Genomic DNA, 19,171 nt, shown 5'->3' on the forward strand with positions numbered 1-19,171 from the left:
AGGTCCTTTCTGACTCCTTTTGGCCTTGAAGACCTAAAAGAAAGGTTTTGCAAAGCTTCTTGACTCCTCTCAAACAGATGCCCAGAAGAAAAAGAAAAGGATAGTTTTTCTCCGACCCCCACCCAGTAGCTGGAGGAGGCCCTCCCCTACCAAGCATCACCTTATATTCCGCAGCTCCTTTGTGTTGGGGAAGTGAGCGGAGCTGGGAAACCTGCGTACCTCGGCTCTTCCTTCCCTATCAGGTTGAGGACACATTCCTGCCTTGTTCCCTGAACTTTCTCTCCCCCATCCACCAGGCCCAGTTTATCTCCTGTTTCAGCTACTCCCTTATCCCCTTTACTTTGCTTCCTTTTTCTTTGCTAAACCAAACCCTAACCCTCTTTGTTTACGTCCTGAATGATTTCACATCTTAAATGCAGAATTTAAGATTCAGTCCCTTCTCTGCAAACTTTAAACATGCACAGCGAGCTAAGCAGTGGGCCGGCTGCCAAGACAGAAGACGCAAAAAAGTCAGGACATTTATCCCAAAATCTAGGCTTTGAAGGCGTCTTAGTGGTCATTTAACTGGGCCACCCCTTCTAATGTTGAATGATCCAGAGAAGTGTTTCCCAGAGGGCCCCCTGGAAACACATTGTCTGATGGAAAAATCCCAAACGATACCAAGAACTATGTGGTCTGATGAGTCTGTGTCTTTTATTTTCCTCCTGTAAGTTTTGGATCCATTACCATATGGAAGGTTCTGGAAAGTTCCACAGTAAAGAAACCCGTTTACTTTGAGTAGGAACTCATGTGATAGAAACCATCCCTCCCAGCTTGTTGGTAAGAGCTCTCCTTTCTTTTCTGGTCTAGTTATAGTCAGCTGCTTTTGCCAGAAAGCACTTTCTTGTATTTAGCTAAAGCCCATTTCTGTCATTTCCACAGACAGAGCCCAGTTCTTTCTGTCCTTTGGTGTTCCCGGGAAGTTTAAATGCAACAGCTGAAGACTGCCCTTGTGTGGGATCTTAAGTCCTTCCATCTTCTTGGGTGCCCCCACTGACCAGGCCCTACATTGTCCCTGTCCTCCCTGAAAAGTAATATGTATACAACCTAAATTTTCTCTTTAACCACATTCAAATGTATAATTCAGTGGTGTTAATTACATTCGCAAAATTGTGCTATCATCACCACCATCCATTACCCAAACTTTTCCATCACCCCCCCACACACACACATGCACACACACAGACACACACACACACACACACACAGACACACACACACACACACACACACACACACAGAAATTCTGTACCATTTAAGCATTAACTCCCCATTCCCTACCTCACTCCCATCCCTGGTAACCTCTGTTCTAGTTTCTGACTCCATGAATTTGCTAATTCTAATTATTTCATATCCGTGAGATCATATATTTGTCCTTTTGTATCTGGCTTAGTTCACTCAACATGATGTCTTCAAGGTTCATCCATATCCTATGTGTCAGAACTTCATTCCTTCTTTTGTTTACCCATTCCTCTGCTGGTGGATGTTTGGGTTGCTTCTATCTTTTGGCAATTGTGAGTAATGCTGCTATAAACATTGGTGTGCAATTATCTAAGTCCCTGCTTTCAGTTATTTTGGGTGTATACCTGGAAGTGGGATGGCCAAAGTCATATGGGAATCCTTATACTTAACTTTCTGGGAATGCCCAAACTGTCTTCTACAGCGGCTGCACCATTTTACATTCTCACCAACAATGAACACACGTTCCTCTTTCACCACATCCTCTCCACACTTATACTTTTCTGTTTTTTTTTTTTTTTTTTTTTTTTAATATAGTAGTCATTCTAGTGGGTATGAAATGGCATTTCCCTTATGGCTAATGATGCTGAGCATCTTATCATGTGCCTTTTAGCCATTTGTATACCTTCCTTGGAGAAATGTCTATTCAAGTCTTTTGCCCATTTTAAATTGGGTTGTCTGTCTTTTATTGTTGAGCTGTAGGATTTCTTTATATATTCTAGGTATTGAACCATTATCAGATATGTGGTTTCCAAATATTTTCTCCCATCAAGTAGGTTGTGACACTTTTGTGACAAAGTCCTTTGATGCACAAATGTTTTTAATTTTGATGAGGTCCCATTTATCTACTTTTTCTTTCATTGCTTGTGCTTTGAGTATAAAGTGTAAAAATCCATCATCTAATACTAGATCCTGAAGATGCTTTCCTACATTTTCTTCTAGGAGTTTTACAGTCCTGGCTCTTATATTTAGGTTTTGATCCATTTTGAGTTAATTTTTGTATATAGTGTGAGATAAGGATCCTCTTTCATTCTTTTGTATGTGGATATCCAGTTCTCCCATCACCATTTATTGAAGAGACTATTCTTTCCCAATTGAGTGGACTTGGCAGCCTTGTCAAAAATCAGTTGGCCATAGATCTGAGGCTCTATTTCTGAGCTCTCAATTCTATTCCATTGGTTGATATATATCCATCCCTGTGCCTGTACCATACTGTTTTGATGACTGTAGCTTTGTAATATGCTTCAAAGTCAGGCAGTGTGAGTCCTCCAACTTTATTTTTCTTTTCCAAGATGTTTTTGGCTATTCAGGGCCCCTCATCCTTCCAAATAAATATAGCAATTGGCTTTTCCATTTCTGCAAAGTAGGCTGTTGGAATTTTGATTGGGATTTCATTTTGGGTAGAATTGACTTTTTAACAATATTTAGTCTTCCAATCCATGAACACAGAATGTCCCTCCATTTTTTTAGGTCTTTGATTTCTTTTAGCAATGTTTTGTAGTTTTCAGTGTACAAGTCCTTTACATCCTTGGTCAAATTTATTCCTAGATATGTGATTCTTTTAGTTGCTATTGTAAGTGGATTTTTTTTTCTTGATTTCCTCCTCAGACTACTCATTATTAGTGTTTAGAAACACTACTGATTTTTGTGTGTTAATCTTGTACCTGCCACTTTGCTGAACTCTTTTATTCGCTCTAGCTTTGTTGTAGATTTTTTGGGACTTTGTAAATACAGGATCATGTCATCTGCAAGTAGTGGCAATTTTGCTTCTTCCTTTCTGATTTGGATGCCTTTTATTTCTTTTTTGTTTGTCTAATTGCTGTAGTTAGAACTTCTAGCACAGTGTTGAATTGCAGTCGTGTCAGTGGGCATGCTTTTCATCCTTGGGAAACTTATAGTCTAATCAAGATGTGTAAACAAATGTGTCATACAAGATCCACGTTGAGTCATACAAAACCCAAAGGTGTTTCGAGAGACAGGGGTCCCTTCTAATGAGGTGAACCAGGGTGGGCAATGCAAAGCAGGAAGTATTTGAGTCATTTTCCCCATACACCCCCTCCCCACTCAATAGATGAGGCCAAAAGAATTACATGATGGGAGGATAAGTGGCTTTGATGTCCTGGGCTGTGGCTGTCCCTCATCAGTGCCTCTCTTTTGTCCCTGCAGGTATGATGCTGGACGGGATGGCTACATTGACCTGATGGAGCTGAAGCTGATGATGGAGAAGCTGGGGGCCCCCCAGACCCACCTGGGCCTGAAGGGCATGATCAAGGAAGTGGATGAGGACTTCGATGGCAAACTCAGCTTCCGGGAGGTACCTGCGTCCTGCTGGGCCTGAGCCCCCTGAGGGAGGGCAGCACTGAGAAACCCTCAAATTTGCAGTCCCCTGGAGCATAAATGTGCTTGGGTGCTCTAGAGTGCTCTTCAGATAATTTAATCTGCAGTTCTGCTTGAAAAAATTTGTCTCTGAGGAGATAGTGAACAGGAGAGCTGTCATGAGAAAATACTTAGTAAACAGGTTGAAAATCAGTGTGGGCGTTTTTAGGTTTTAATGTATTGGAATAGTTAGAAGTAAATACCTGAAACTAGCACACTCCAACCCAGTAGCCTTGACTCTTGAAGATGACTGTATAACAATGTAACTTACAATGGGTGACAGTGTGATTGTTAAAACCTTGTGGCTCAAACACCCTTTATCCAGTGTATGGATGGATGAGTAGAAAAATGGGGACAAAAACTAAATGAAAAATAGGGTGGGATAGGGAGGATGATTTGGGTCTTCTTTTTCACTTTTATTTTTTATTCTTATTCTTTCTGGTGTAAGGAAAATGTTCAAAAATAGATTGGGGTGATGAATGCGTAACTATGTGATGGTACTGTGAACAGGTGATTGTACTCCATGGATGATTATATGGTATGGGAATATATCTCAATAAAACTGAATTTAATTAAAAAAAAAAAAAGAAAATCAGTGTGGGTAGTGTAACCCCAGTTGAATAAAATTGTACGTATAGAGAAATCTAGACGGATGTTCAACAAAATATTCATAGGGTTGCAAAATTTTGCTGGTTTTATAATTTTATGCATTTTTAAAGCAGTTTTACTCACACACCGTACAATCCATCCAATGTGTAACAATCAGTGGCTCTGAGTATAATCACAGAGTTGTGTATTCATTACCACAATCAGTTTTAGAACATTTTCATTGCTCCAAAAACAAAAACCCCAGACCCCTTATTATTATAAAAACCTCGCCCCTATTATTGACACTTAGCATTGGTGTGGTAACTTTGTTATAATTGATGGAAGAATATTAAAATGTTACTAACTGTAGCCCAAAGTTTGCATTAGGTATTTTTTTTCCCCCATATACCACCATATTATTAACACCTTATAATAACAACAAACATTTGTTCTAGTTTATGGAAGAACATTCTGTGGTCCTTGTGAAGGACAGTTTTGCCAGATAAAAAATTCTTGACTGGCAGATTTTCTCTTTCAGTATCTTAAATATATCATACCACTGCCTTCTTGCTTCCTTGGTTTCTGATGAGAAATCAGCATTTAGTCTTATTAAGCATGCCTTGTACGTAACAAATTGCTTTTCTCTTGCTGCTTTCAGAATTCTCTCTTATTTTTGGCAGTTGATATTCTGATTAGTGTGTGTCTTGGAGTAGGTCTATTTGGATTTATTCTGTTTGGAGTATCCTGCATTCTTGTACATGAATATTTGTCTTTCATAAAAGTTGAGAAATTTATTACAATCATTATTTCCTAAGATATTTTTTCTGCCTCCTTTCCCTTCTCTTCTTCTGGGACACTCATGATGCATATGTTTGCGTACTTCCTGCTGTCATTCAATTGCCTGAGACCCTACTTGATGTTTTCCATTCTTCTCCCTATCTGTTCTTTTTGTCTGTTCAGTTTCAGATGTCCTATCTTCTAACTCACTGATCTTTTCTTTTGCCTGTTCAAATCTGCTGTTGTATGCCTCTAGTGTATTTTTAATCTCATCTACTGTGCCTTTCATTCCAATAAGTTCTGTTATTTTTCTTTGCATGCTTTCAAATTCCTCTTTATGCTCACCCAGTTTCTTATTAATAACTTTATTGCTTCAGCTATAATTTCCTTCATCTTCTTGAATTGATTTAGAAGATTTGTCTGAACATATTTGATTAGTTGAACCAAATTCTGTATCTCCTCTGACTTAAATTTGTTCCTTTGACTGGGCCATATCTTCCTGTTTCTTAGTATGGCTTGTAATTTTTTGCTGATGACTAGGCATCTCATTATTTTGATGAGATTATTCTGAAGGTTGATTTCTCTCTTATCTCGGATTTTGTTGTTGATTGGGTTTGTGTTAAGGCTCTTCTTTGACACTTGGCTCATCAATATTTCCCAGCCAAAAGAGGGCCAGGAACCTACACAGGGAACACAAACTAATTCCAAAGGACCCTGGAGAGAGAGTCAGGAAAGACGCCCAAATGCCTTTTTTTCCCCCAGCTCCCCATGGCTGCGTTTCTTGGCCTTCCCAGCAGATGGTGCTCTTTGGCAACCTATGTCCTGCAGACCTAAGAAGGCAGGGTATTTTTAGCCCTTTGCTGCCTCTGCCTCTGAAGTGGGTGGAAACAATGGTGAAGCAGCACTTGTCTGGGAAAGGCTAAAGCAGTGGGACCCTGCAGTCTAAATTCACCAGTCAATTGATGGATCAGTTTTGGGCCATGTCTCCCTCTGTTCTTGGGTAGGAGGACCTTGTGGCCCTCCCAGCCCACAGCAGCCTGCCAGGAAGGGACTGACTGACCCTGAGCTACTTGCTTCGAGGGTGATGGATGGGTACCAGGAGCCGTGGCCGAAAGAGTTGCTCACAGTTTTTCACCACAGTTTCTCATTCTCTTCGTCTTGCTCCTCTGGACTCCAGAGCCCTAGAACAGTTGTTTCAGACAGTCTCTGCCTGTCCAATAGCTGTTTCTGGAAGAGGAGAGAGCTCTTCAACTCCTTCCTCCACCATCTTCCCAGAAGTCTCTCTTCTTATCAATTTTATGCTTTTTTTGTATATTAAAGCTTTTTTTTTTTTTTTTTTTTTTTCCAAAGTAAGCTTTTAAGGATCTTACTCTGGGCCCATAGATTCCCTCCCCTCTTAAACAGTCCAGGAATGGACTTTCTTGGTTTTTGAACCCCTGAAATTGTAGGCACAAAATTTTGTGTACAGGGAGCTTCCTGGGAAGAGTGCATGTAGAGAACCACAGTGATGAAGATGTTGTTGTTTTGGCAAAAAAGTCTCCAATCCATCTGGTTTCTTCCATGGCAAGGATGCAGTCCCACCAGGAAGGGAATTTCATGGACTTGTGTATTTGAGTTTTACTGAAAGTTTTCTTCATAGTCATGTCTCAGCTGCGGCCCTTGGGAACTGAGCGTGGAGTGGACTGGTGTTTAACCTTGGTTAGTCCAGAAATGGGGGAGCGTTGGTGCCCTGGTTTTGGAAGGTGAGAACTTTGGTCAAGTATGAGTCTTCTATGAAAGTGAGACAGGGCTGTTTAATGCTCTTTCTGGGCATCTCTGCAGCTGATCCAGCACCATGAACCTTTTCCCCAGTTGAGATGAATCTGGGCTTGCCTCTCACTCTTAAGATGCTGCCCACAAATCAATTCCATTGCCTTTTGTGTTTTCCTTTCCTAAACTGGCAGATGTGGAGATAGTATGGGAGCTCACAGTAACTCGGTGTTGGACATAGCTCTCAGGATAATCTAGCCCAGCTCTCTCATTTCAGAGCTAAGCAGCTAGTGGGCCAAAAAGGTTGGGACTTGCATAAGGTCAGGTGCCAACTCAGGGTTAAGCCTGGGTTGTGGTCCCCACACCACACAGCCTCCTGTCATCACTCACCATGGTGTTCTCCACAGTCACCCCTCTGACTCCCTTGCTTCTCATTCTTTTCCTTGGCTTCTCATTCAGTTCCTTTGGATAATTTGTGCATTCAATATTGGTACACCTTGGGTGTAGAAGGTAAAACTTGTGCCTTGGTGAACCTTAGGAGCAAATGTTGGGGAAAGCTTCTGAGGCAAAGTTGTGACTTTTGGGGAATAGCAATTGAGAGGGTGTTTAGAGGTCTGTGCAAGTCACCTACCGAGCTAATACCCTCCCCCTCCCCAGTTTACTCATGAACTAATTTCTCCCCAAATCCAGATGCTTGATTAACTTTTGGCTAGCTGATAGTTTGGCCATTTCGCACAGATGGTGGACATCAGAGGCTCGTGAATCTCCAGAATGATCTAGAATTCTTTTTGGTTTTCAACCCCACCTTACCCTCACTTTCACTCTGCCGGTTCCCCTTTGTATTATAAGCTTCTAAGGGACTGACACTGTGTTTATGTAGTGAAAGAGCCTGGGTCTACAGTCTTACTTTGGTTTTCCACACAGAGCTGAGTAATTTGAGCAAGTTATCAAACTTCTGAACCTCAGTTTTTCTGTCTTTAAAATATGGGTTTTAATAGTTTCCTCTCCAGGACTTGTGTGAGAAATAAGCACCTGTGCTTGTTAGGACTCTTGGCTGCAAGTGACAGAAAGAAAATGCACAAGTAATCCAGGGTCTTTATTTCAGTCTGCTTCATTCCCTCCGTCCACACAGGCTTCTGTCCATGGGCCCTGCCAAGATGGCTGCCAGCAACTCCAGATTTACAAAGCCCCAGTTTAACAATCCAGGGAATAGAGGACTTCCTATCCCAGAGTCCCTATGGTCCCAGAAGAAGGCCTCTGATTGGCTGTACAGGAGTCACATGTGCACCTCCCAACCAATCACTGCACTTAGGGTACTGTGATTGGCTAGTCTAGGTCATGTGCCATGAGGAACCATAATTACAGCCTCACCATCACCACATCCACAAGGGTTGCTGGTTGGACAAAATTGCTCACCTCTGGGTTCTTTCCACAGTTCTTGGCACTCAGTGCTGCTCAATGAATGTTTGTGCTCCTTTTCTTTCCTTTCGGTTTGACTCACAAAGCAAGTCATAGCCAAATAAAAGCTCTTTGATCCAGAAGGTGTGTCTCTATTTTTTCTGCTTTTCCCCAACATACAAGGAGCTGGCCTTCCTTTTAAGCCATTTATTTTCCAATTATGGAAATAATACATTCACATTAAGGACATTTTAGAAAAGCCATACCAGGACCCATTACAAATGACGTGACAGTGTCCCATGACCAGAGAACCTGTGTGCACCACATAAAAAGTAGGGCCAAAAGCAGATCACCATGCTGTATATAAAATAGGACAGTTTGTATTTGTGATTTATGCGTGTGTTTAAGTGTGTGTACAGACACATGGAAAGAGGCTGTAAGGACAGAACCAAATGTTAACGGTTTTATCTCCGGGGTGGTCTAGAGTTGGATTCCAGGCACTACCCACCTCATTCTTCTTTGGAGGCAGATAGCAAAGCCTTACTAGCCTCATCTGTCCTTCTTGTAGGTCTCACTAATTCCATTTTGCCTTCCCAGAGCAGAATCACTCCAGGGCTGGATATGCAGTGATTTGTACAAAGGTCAGGGTAATGGGTTTCTTGGATACTTCCCTACTGGGTCCCTGTGTTGTGACCTGCCTGGTCATGGTTGGTGGAACATGAATGGACCCCTGCCAGACTGGGCCAACCAGATTCTCTATCCTGGAGACTTGAAACTGGGGCTGAAGGACTGCAAGTTGGCTCTGCAGGTGGCTGATCCTGGAAGAGTAACTCACTGTGGAGTGGCCTGTTTTTTACCAGGTGGACCAAATGCAGAGATGGAGAGGAAATGTTGCCTCCCATTTGGGAGCGTTTCTGCTCTTGGTTTAGGGAGCCATCCTTTCTATATAACACATGCCTCCTTTTTGCTTAAGTCGGCAGGTTTATTTCTGTCACTTGCCATCAGAGTTCTAACTAACACAGGAAAAGTTTAGGTAACCAGCCAGAGCCACAAAGTTAAACATTTCCTAAAATTAACTGAAGCATTTGATAGCTTGTACATGAAATAACTATTTAGCTTTGTTTGCTCTCTCTGTCTCTTTGTTTTCTGCTTCTCTTTCCCTCCCCCACCTCTTCCCTCATAGTCACAGCTAGGGCATTTTCCAATTTTTCTACAACATACCAGTCTTTGTGGACTATAAATAGGAAAACAAACAATGCTAAATGGCTGGGTAGTTGAGAAATTGTCATTCAGTGGTGGTTAGTGACTGATAAAATTAAAAGGGTATAAGTCTACATGCTTTACGGAAGGCTGAACATTTTCAAGTGGAGCTGGATTTTCTTTTTTCTCTAACTGGCTGGGGTGGGGGGACCCCTAAGTTATGGCAGGGCTGCTCTTGGCAATCGGCTGAGCTGGCAAAGCGTGTACATGCAGGCTGGATCTGCACCAGATCTAAGGGTTTAGAAGAAACAGCTCTGGGGAAAAGACCCATCCAGAATATTGTACATAAATTTTCCAATTTACAAAGCCCCTCTGTAAACAACACACATTATCTTCTCTGCTTAGGATGTAACAAAACTGAGTCTAAGGGTTGAAGAGGCTCCCCCCAAAGTCAGGTTGTTGCTCAGCCTGGGCCTAACACCCTCCTTTTCTGAGCTGCTCCCCACAAGGAGGCCCAGTAAGGAGAGGCTTCTTGTTCCTTATGGAGACATGAGGTTGGGGCCTTCCAGAAACTAAATAGTTTAAGGATGCGTAGGGAGTCTAAGAAACACGTATGCCTGTTCCTTCTCTCCTTGCTTAAATCTCTTCCAAGAGAGCCTGACCACAGTCATCTCCCCTCTCCTGGCCTCCTGTCCCATCCCACCTCTTCTGGGGCCTCACCACTTTCAACTGGCTTGTTTGCCAAGACTTCTTTGCAGCCGTGTTCCGGCTCCAGTGCTCCCCGTGGGCCGGCGCAAGCTGAGTCTCTGGCGGCCTCTAGCGACGGCGTTTGAAGCTGCAGGGGCATGAGTGGGGTGTTTCTGAGGAGCTGAGCCATCCTTGTCAGCCTCCCGCAGCAGCACTACGAGTTCTTGAGCATCTGGCTTCATCCCTTGGTTTTTGTTTTGGCAACATCCATAGTGGGATTAGGATCCCTGAAGCCAAAAATAGAAAGAAAGGCTTATTAGCAAAGCACTGTTTGGTGGTTCTTTTCGTTGTCCTGGTTGAGACTATCATTCCAGGGACTAAAAGTCTTGGCATAAGAGATACCCAAGTGGGAATTTGGAAAGTCAGTTGAAGTTGTTTAACTTATCACTCCACTTTTTTTTTTTCAGGGGAGATGGCCCTGAAATAAGGAAAAAAAAAAAAAAAAGCCTTGAAACCCTTAAATTTCCGTGTGAGCGCATAAGGCTACCCTGGACTTACAACCCTAGAGAAGCCCTCTTCTGTGATGACTTAGAATATATCAATTTATATTTGTTCCAAATGGAAAAATAAATTATAGAAGTTGGAAAGCAGTTTTTGACAATTAAATTTGTAAAGACTCTTTAAAGAAGAGAGCTAAAAAGTCATAAAATGACTGAGGGTGCAGGCAACAGGGAGAAGGGGACTTACCTTTTAAGTACGGCCTATTTGTTTATTTAACATTCATTCTGTGGTGGCCTTAGCACAAATTTGGCCTCAAAGATTAATTCATTCAGGTCATATTTTGAATCTGGAGGAAGAGGATGGATTATTTAATAAATGATGTGATGTTACTAATTAACATTTGGAAGAAAATGAGGTTAACGATCAACAATACAAGATAATAGATCAGAATAAATTCCCGAAATTAAAAATTAAAAAAAAAAGGACACCATAAAAATACTGGCCAAAAACGCAGGTGATTATTTGTGCAACCTTGCTGACAGAAAGTGTTTTTCTAAGCATACCACTCATGAGAGAGAAGGAAAAGATTGATGGAGTTCAGTCAGAAATTGCCATGAACAAAATTAAAAGGCAAGTGATCTTAAGATCTATCTAAAACATGCTTAAGAACCCTCTTCTTTTAATTTTACATTTTCTTCATTTTCTTCAAATGTGTATTTCATTGTGCTTCCTCCACAGAGATTTGTCCTAATATGTTTTCATGTTTAAAAAACTTGTAGTGATCATCTTATTTTTGCCTAACAAATATATGTAAATAAATTGAAATTAAATAAAATTTAAATTTCCTGGGTGGGGGTGGGAGGTAGGGAAAGGCAAATGATGGATAACAAATTTGAAACATGCCAGGTTCTACAGTTTTCTTTGAAAACAGTAAGAAAGGGAAACAATCTAATGCAAAACTGAGACACATAAGAAAAATATAAATGGTTCCCCTCAAAAAAACATTGAAAAAGTTAATTTAGTTAGATATAAAGAATAGTATATACAGGTCTATTTGATTTTTCTTTTATGACTGTAAACAAGGTTGTTGCCAGTTTTTTGCTTTAATACATAATGCTTCTTAAACTATCATGTGAATGTTTCTGTGGGATGGATTCCCAGTGATGGAATTAATGGTAGGAAAGGGGATAGCATTATATTTTTGGTAAACAGTTCCAAAGTACCCTCCCAAAAGTTGGAATCCGTCTACACCCCCATCCACCACCTTTGAAGGTGCCCATGCCCCCACTTCCTTGTGAAAAGTAGACTGTTCATTTTTGACAATCTGAGGGGAGAAGTAATCCGTTGTACCCTCCCCTCCCCCTGCCTTTTTTTCGGGTTTTTTTTCCCCCAGAGTGAATTACTGGAACTTCCCGGACGGGGTAGGCTCTGACAATTATCAGCCTTTCTCTGCTTTCTTTCCTGGCAGTTCCTGCTCATTTTCCAGAAGGCCGCGGCGGGGGACCTGCAGGAGGACAGCGGGCTGATGGCGCTGGCGAAGCTCTCTGAGGTTGATGTCGCCCTCGAGGGCGTTCAGGGTGCCAAGAACTTCTTTGAAGCCAAGGTAGGTTCTCACTCCCTTCCCACTGCCCACCCGGTGCTCATGCAGCAGGACATGTCATCGGCTTGCCCAGTGCGGCAGCCCGTGACCGTGTGTCGGGTAAACTGCAGGGCAATGAGTGTGTTGTGTGTCTGTGTGTAATCTGAATATTATTTGTGTCTGTGGGTATGTCTGCATCCTCTGAAAATTCACACCCAAACCAAATGGTAAAGCCATTCGATACAGTTTTCAGATTCAGACGGGTTTGCAGTCCAGGACTCTAAGACCTGCTCTTGATCCAGCCTTTCCTGAAGGCTTCCTCTCTCCCCCAAACTGCAGTTGAGCTGCCCGAATAGCTGCCTGCACCTGTGCCGTAAACACCTGTGCTGTAAACAAGTAATGGGGCCAGAGGAGGGCCAGTGGACACAGTCTGCTCCACTGACAGCAGTTAGTGGTTGGGAAGGAACCTCCAGCCCATGCTCCCAGAGACTTTCTCGGTCTTTGCATTTACTCATGCATTCATCATTTCTTGAGAGCCCACCCCTGGCTGGGCGCGGACATTGTCATCTCCACAGAGCTCACCTGCAGAAGGAGAGCTGAGCAGAGTCCTCCAAATCCCCTACCCAGCCAGAGCAGTAGGGCACAATGGGTTGGAGCACAAACTCAGGGCCAGACTGCGTCCAGATCCTGCCTCCACCACTTACTGTGTCATCCCTTGCCTTGCCTTGTCACCCCTTGCCTCAATTTCTCCATCTGTACGATGGGGATGATAATAGGGTTGCCAAGAAGATTAAATGCATTAACATATGTAAAGTGTTTAGCAAGTGCCTGCACCTGGTGAGCACTGTGTACTCCAGGCAGGAGTTCTTGCTTATTTCAGAGACAAGGTGTCCTTGGTGACATATCCCAGGCTGCTCAGGCCCCTCTGCAGGGATCCATCCTCACTGTTCTGCGATGCTGCTTGGAGGCAGATCCCACTCGCTTTCTCCTGGTGCATAAGCTGTGAGCCGTGGTGGACGCTTCTTCCTGAGTCCCTGGTGCCTTTCATCTGACAGTCTCAGGGACAGTCCAACCACTGGCTGTGCCTTGAACACCAGTGTCAAGTGTCCAACCCTGAAGGTGGCCTGGCCCTTCCTCGGTGATTTAAAATAGATTCACCAAACCTTGATCAAATGCCCTGCTTTGTGCCGGGCACCACATTACGCCATGGAGATATACTCCCCAAGGGGCTGTGCCCGTGGCCTGGTGGAGAAAGCAAACTCCCAGAGCAACGGTCCGTTCGGGCAGAGCTGGGTCTGTCACGGTGTCTGTGCATCGATTCAGTCCATACTTGCAGATCTCTTGTGCTGCCCTGGGAAGGGTCCTGGGCCTGGCATGTCTATTATATTACTTACTGGGACCTGCTTTCTTTCCCAGGGCTGCTGTAGCAAAGGGCTACAAACTAGGTGGCTTAAAACAACAGCAATGCATTTTCTTACTGTTCTGGAGGCCGGAAATCCGAACTCCAGGTGGGCCCTTCTCCTACGGTTCTGGGACAAGCCCTTCCTTCGTTGCCTCTTCCCAGCCGCAGGGGGCCCCGGGCATTCCTTGGTAGCATCGTGCCAGTCTCTGCTCCATCTTCTCATGGACGGCTTTGCCCCGTGACTCTCAGTCTTCACATGGTGTTCTCTTCCCTTCTCTGAGTCTCCTCTCCTCTTCTTATAAACACAGCAGTCATACTGGACCAATTCAGTGTGACCTCAATTAACTCAATTATGTCTCTAAGGACTAAATAAGGCTTTCCAAAAGGGGCACAGTCACAGGGACTGTGGCTTAGAACTTGAACATATCTTTGCGGGATGCAGTTGAACCCATTACAAGACCCAAGATTAGGAGGACACATTTTTTAGTGCTGCATACAGGGGGATAAAGGCTCCCGTTGAAGTCTGTGAATCTAGGGGAGCCTCTTGGTGTTCAAGACCTGAAACAACCTGGCTCGGAGCCCTGCGCCAGCCTTACCCCGTCCACCCCCGCATCCTCCTTCAAATGCCACTACGCCTTTCCACACCTGTCCTTTCCTCTGCCTGGGATGCCCCACCCACATGCTTCTTCCTAGACCCCGCCCCTCATTCTGGAGGACCCACGGGGAAGAGCCGCCTCCTTGACCGCTTTCCCTGATCATCCATGCTGGGAGGGTCCAAACCTCAATTGCCAGGGGAGGTGGGATTATGATTTCTCTGTTGAAGGCCCTCTTGGACCCTCTTGGTATGAGTGTAGATTGACCCAATCTTTTTAGAGAGTAGTTTGTTACATTTCACATCCTTCAGCTCCAGAATTCCACCTTTGGGATTTCATCCTTCAAAAGCATTCACGCAAATGCACGTAGATGTTTGGACATGGATTTTCATACTGCGTGGTTGGTAATTGCGAAGGGGGCCGGGGCACTGGTCCAATTCCTCGGTCTTCCTATTTTCATCTTGGCTTCCATTCCCAGGCGCATCCCCAGCCCCACTCCCTCACGCACCCTAACCGCATTGGGACACCTCATCAGCCTCCAAAGAAACAACCCAAACTTCCGTTTTCAGGGAATTGGGCCCCCAGTGCTTCGTCCACACATCAGAACATCTGCAGCCATTAAAGAATGAGGTGCAGTTGTGGGTCTGTGCGGACGAAACCATATGTATGAACCCCAATTTTGTTAAATACTACTCACTCAAACTTGAGAATTATATATTAACTTCTTAGTAATAGTTATGTCTGGGGAACTTAATTTTATATTTTTTGCAACGCTTTATAATACATGAAGATTTTTTATAATTAGAAAAAAAGGATGAAAACAATAGCCACATATTTTTTCAACGTGTTCAGTTAATGTGTCTGCCTCCCCTCCTCACCCAGACTCAAATGCAGGGTAGGTGTGTTATCTTTGTAATTATAGCGCCTGGCATATAATGGCCCTCAGTAAACATTTGCCTGAATGATGAATGAAGGCCATCACCACTCGAATTTGGGAAAGGGCCATAAATGAGCTGACATATGCTACAGATGTTCAGAGATGAATGGGGATTCGCCTTGTAATCACCTTGGGAAGGCGTTCCTATTGTGGGAACAGCGAGAGCAAAGGCCCTGAGGTCTTTGGAGGCCGATGAGGTGTCCCAATGTGGTTAGGACGCGTGAGGGAGTGGGGCGGGGGGATGTGGCTGGGAATGGAAGCCAAGTTGAAAATAGGAAGACCAAGGAATTGGACCAGCGCCCTGCCCCCCTCGCCAGGCCATGGTGCATGTGGCGGGTGACCTTCTTGTGGCACGCTGAGGACAGTGACCCCATCCACGCTGGAGGCAGTAGGCCAGGGAGCTCCAGCTGCCCCAGGACTGTGGGGAGTCCTGCTGGACCCTGGTGGGGAGGTCTTCCTTGGGAAGGTGCACCAGAAGCACCTGCAGACCAGCCTCCTTGGCCCACCTAGATCTAGCTGGTATTTCTCCAGTGTGAGGTCCAGGTAATGTGTAGTTGAAAAAGCTCCACAGCTGCAGGTGTTGGGGAACTCTTCCTCTGGGGGCTTTGAGCAGGGGTCCTGATAACCAGATTAGTAGGGGGCATTATGGGGATAGAGTTGTCTGGGGAGAGTTTGGAGTCAGGGAGGCTGGAAAATTATAGGTCAATTGAGGATAATGACAAAGGGGCTTGGGAGGAGGTGGGGATGAATTGAGAACCTTCTAGAACTATCTGTATTTATGACTGCTTGATTGAAGGGGGAGAGGGGTTGATTATAGTTTAATCAAGACAGGCCCCTAGAAGGGGGGTGATTGAGGGGAAAGGTTATAAACCAGGTTAAGTCTGAGGTGACATCAGGACACCCAAGTGGAGGTGGCCAGTGGACAGCATGCCTCAGGAAAGATTAAGGCATGGCGATAGATTTGGGAGGTTGTTGTCAGTTGCAAGCACAGATAACATGACTTGGCTGTAGGGGAAGCTACAGAAAGCCTTTATTCTGGGGAATCCATGTGCCCAGCTGTAATTCTGCTAGTAGGGAAGGTGGGGTACTAGATACTAAAGGTAACAGAATAATCCTCACACCTATCCATTCTGAAACATCCACTGACAAGGGGCTGGAATATCATTGTGTAGATCAGGCTCTCTCCTCAGGGGTGCATTCAGTACTCCCCAAACCCTTGCTCTAAGTTCTGGGGAAGGTTTTAATAGGGAAGGAGGGAGGAAATGGATGCTTCAGGGCACCCAACAAGGCAGACCACAGCAGCTATCTTCATAAGATACGAATTGAAGCCCTAGAATAAGATGAGATTGACCAATGGTAAACATGATGTTGACTGGGCCCTGGGGAAGGCTAGTATTTAGGGCCTCAGGAGAATAAGGAATAATCAGAGGAACAAGGAATCCCAGGGGAGAAAATGCTATTTTGGAGGAGAGGAGCAGTTTCCAGAAGAGGTTAAATCAGACAGGGCCTAAGCAGAAGTCTCGGGTCCAGCAAATGGGTCAGTGGAGATTTTGAGAGTCCGGGTTCACAGTGGGGCTGACTTGTAAGCCAGATTGCAATAGAATGAGAGGTGAGTGGGAACTGGGGAGGAAGAGCCCATGTGCTGACTTCTGTGTCTAGAAGATTGGCAGAAAGAACAAAAGAAAACAAAAACAAAAAATAAAACAAACAAACCAAAAAAAACAGAAACAGAAAAAAAAGCAGATTGGCAGAGGAGGCTGGGCACAGGTGGGGATGGATGGTGGCTGGGGTCAGGAAGGAATGTTTGGGTTGATTTCCATTTTTTAATCCTGGAGAAGATGCCGGCATTTTTTTAGGCCATAGGAAGATGGTCCAGAGAGAGGGAGACTCCAGGAATAAAGAAAGAGGCATGACTGATGGAATAGGGTCTTGGAAGTCATGGAATCGAGGAGAGGTGGACTTAGAATGGAAAAGAAAGACCGAAAGTGAAGAGATTGCGAGGGCCTCTTCCCCCACTTGGTCAGGAAAGGGGGTGATGTTTACAAACATGTGAGTGTTGATGATGGTCCACATTCATGTTTTATCTAATGCTCATGCAAACACGCTGGAAGTAGGTGTTGTCCCATTTTGCAGATAAGGAAATTGAGGCTTAGGTAGTGGTTTGTTGGTAAATGTTAGCAACTGGCTTTCCAAAAAAAGGATGTATATATATTACACATATATACTACAAATACATACACACACATATTTATACATGCATATGTCTTTTTAATAAATTTTACTGATATAAAGGAAATGTAGCACATGATTTACAAATAATAAAATATACCTACTTTTATTATAGATTCCATATAGCCAATTGATTCTCAAAGAATGCTTTCCTTGATTTTTCCTGGGTTCTTCTCGGTAGCCATCCTATGATTACAATTGACAAGAGTGTAGGTCCAATCTGGAGGTTGGTTTGATCTTTTTTTTAAGCCAATCTTGTAAGACAAAAGTGAAATGACATATATGTGAACTTCACTCATTCTCAACGACATAAGCAACTTCTTTGCTGAATTCGATAATAGTTTTCAAATACTGGAAGAATATTTTCTCAATATTTTGGAGCTACTTGCACAAGGTAAAGGCTACAGACACCACAGACTTTTAAATTTAATCTGCCTCTTTAGCATTTTCTACATCACTTGCTCAAGTCTAGACGATCCAAACAACAATAAATCAAACCCTAATTTGTAGCACTTGCTGGTTTCTATGGTGTAAATATTCCCACCAAGGTCGATTCCAAACTACCAATGGGGAGCCACTGAACGTGGACTTCTGAAGACATTCCTTCATACAGGATGTCCACCTACAGAGCCAGTAGATACAGGTAATCCCTAGAGTAGAGAGAAGAGTAAAATGTAGTAAAATAATTAGGAAGTGATGGGTTGTGAGCATTTATTCCTTTTGTTTTAATATAATTTATTTACTTGTTAATTTATTTGATTTAATATTGGCTATATTTACAACCAGTTCACAAAATTCCTGAAAATTTAACAGCTGGCTTGTGAGCAGGTAGTGTACCTGCCAGCATGGAGCACCCCTGGGCTTCAGCACCTGCTGAAACGCAGAGAGGGGGAAGGGATTGGATAGGTGGGAGAGGAGCCCATTATTGAGGTTCTGTATTTCTCTGGTTTTTCTAAATAAGGTAGGACAAGGGGCAGGGTCCTGGGGAGGGGGGCAGCTGCCTGGAGGACGATGGAGGGAGAGAGAGGAGGGGAGGAAGGCCGGGCGCCGTGGAAAGCCCAGCCCCAACCGGAAGTCCTGGTGTCCCAGTGGATCCAGACATCTTGCTTAGGAGTCTTCTAAAAAAACAGAAAACGAAAACGAGCTTTCAGCCCAGAAGCAGGAATGGACGAAATCCTTGATCCAAGGGTGGGGGTGGGGGTGGGGGTGGGGTGCAGTGTGTTAGGCAGACATGCAGTCCCTGGGAGGCTCAGGCATTGTGGCAGGTGTTTAGGATTGGCCGGGGGTCCTTGATGGATTGGAAGGTAACCAGGGTGAGACCAACACATCAGAGAATAGGAGCTCGAGCCCCTGGTAAAGAGGTGAAGCACGATTATTGGGGGGCAAGTTGAGAAGAGGTGCAAGAGCTGGAGAAGGAGTCCGTCAGAGTTTAGGATTTCAGCCTGGAGCCAGAGGGTGAGAAGGGGAGAGTGTGGGCCGGGCAGTACCCTAGGCAATTAAATCCAGCCTCGGCATGGCGGCAGGCAGTGGAGGGATGGAGGAAACCTGAGCTGAGGACTCCTGGAACCGGTGGTGGTGGGAAGCTGTGAGGCCAGGGCAGGGGCTTGTGTGCCTCAGAAACACTTGGGAAGTTTGGATAGCATTTCCCAGGCCGTTCCCCCAGGGATTCTGATTCAGCAAGAGTAAGAGCATAAGACATCCTGTTACTATTCCCAGAGGTATCTTGTCTTCCTAAACAGACCCCATGTGAGGTATGGGGAGAATTTGGAAAATGGATATTGTGATTGTTCATTGAGATGCTTGAACCCCCATTGTGCTGCCAGAGAACATAACCAAATGAAAATCAGGATGGACTGTAGAAAGAGCGTTGTGTGAGA

At 44.2% G+C, this 19,171-nt stretch overlaps 1 protein-coding gene across 2 annotated transcripts in view; it reads left to right on the forward strand.

The window, feature by feature from the left end:
• Positions 1-19,171, forward strand: part of EFHD1 (EF-hand domain family member D1) — a 42,282-nt gene that overhangs the window by 17,875 nt on the left and 5,236 nt on the right. For both annotated transcript variants that reach the window (XM_037850303.1, XM_037850305.1), the window contains exons 2-3: positions 3,445-3,592; positions 12,023-12,157. In XM_037850303.1, coding sequence (XP_037706231.1) covers positions 3,445-3,592; positions 12,023-12,157 — 283 coding nt within the window. The remainder of the gene's footprint in view (positions 1-3,444; positions 3,593-12,022; positions 12,158-19,171) is intronic.

Source organism: Choloepus didactylus, chromosome 9 (assembly GCF_015220235.1).
Source record: "Choloepus didactylus isolate mChoDid1 chromosome 9, mChoDid1.pri, whole genome shotgun sequence".
NCBI lineage: Eukaryota > Metazoa > Chordata > Mammalia > Pilosa > Megalonychidae > Choloepus > Choloepus didactylus.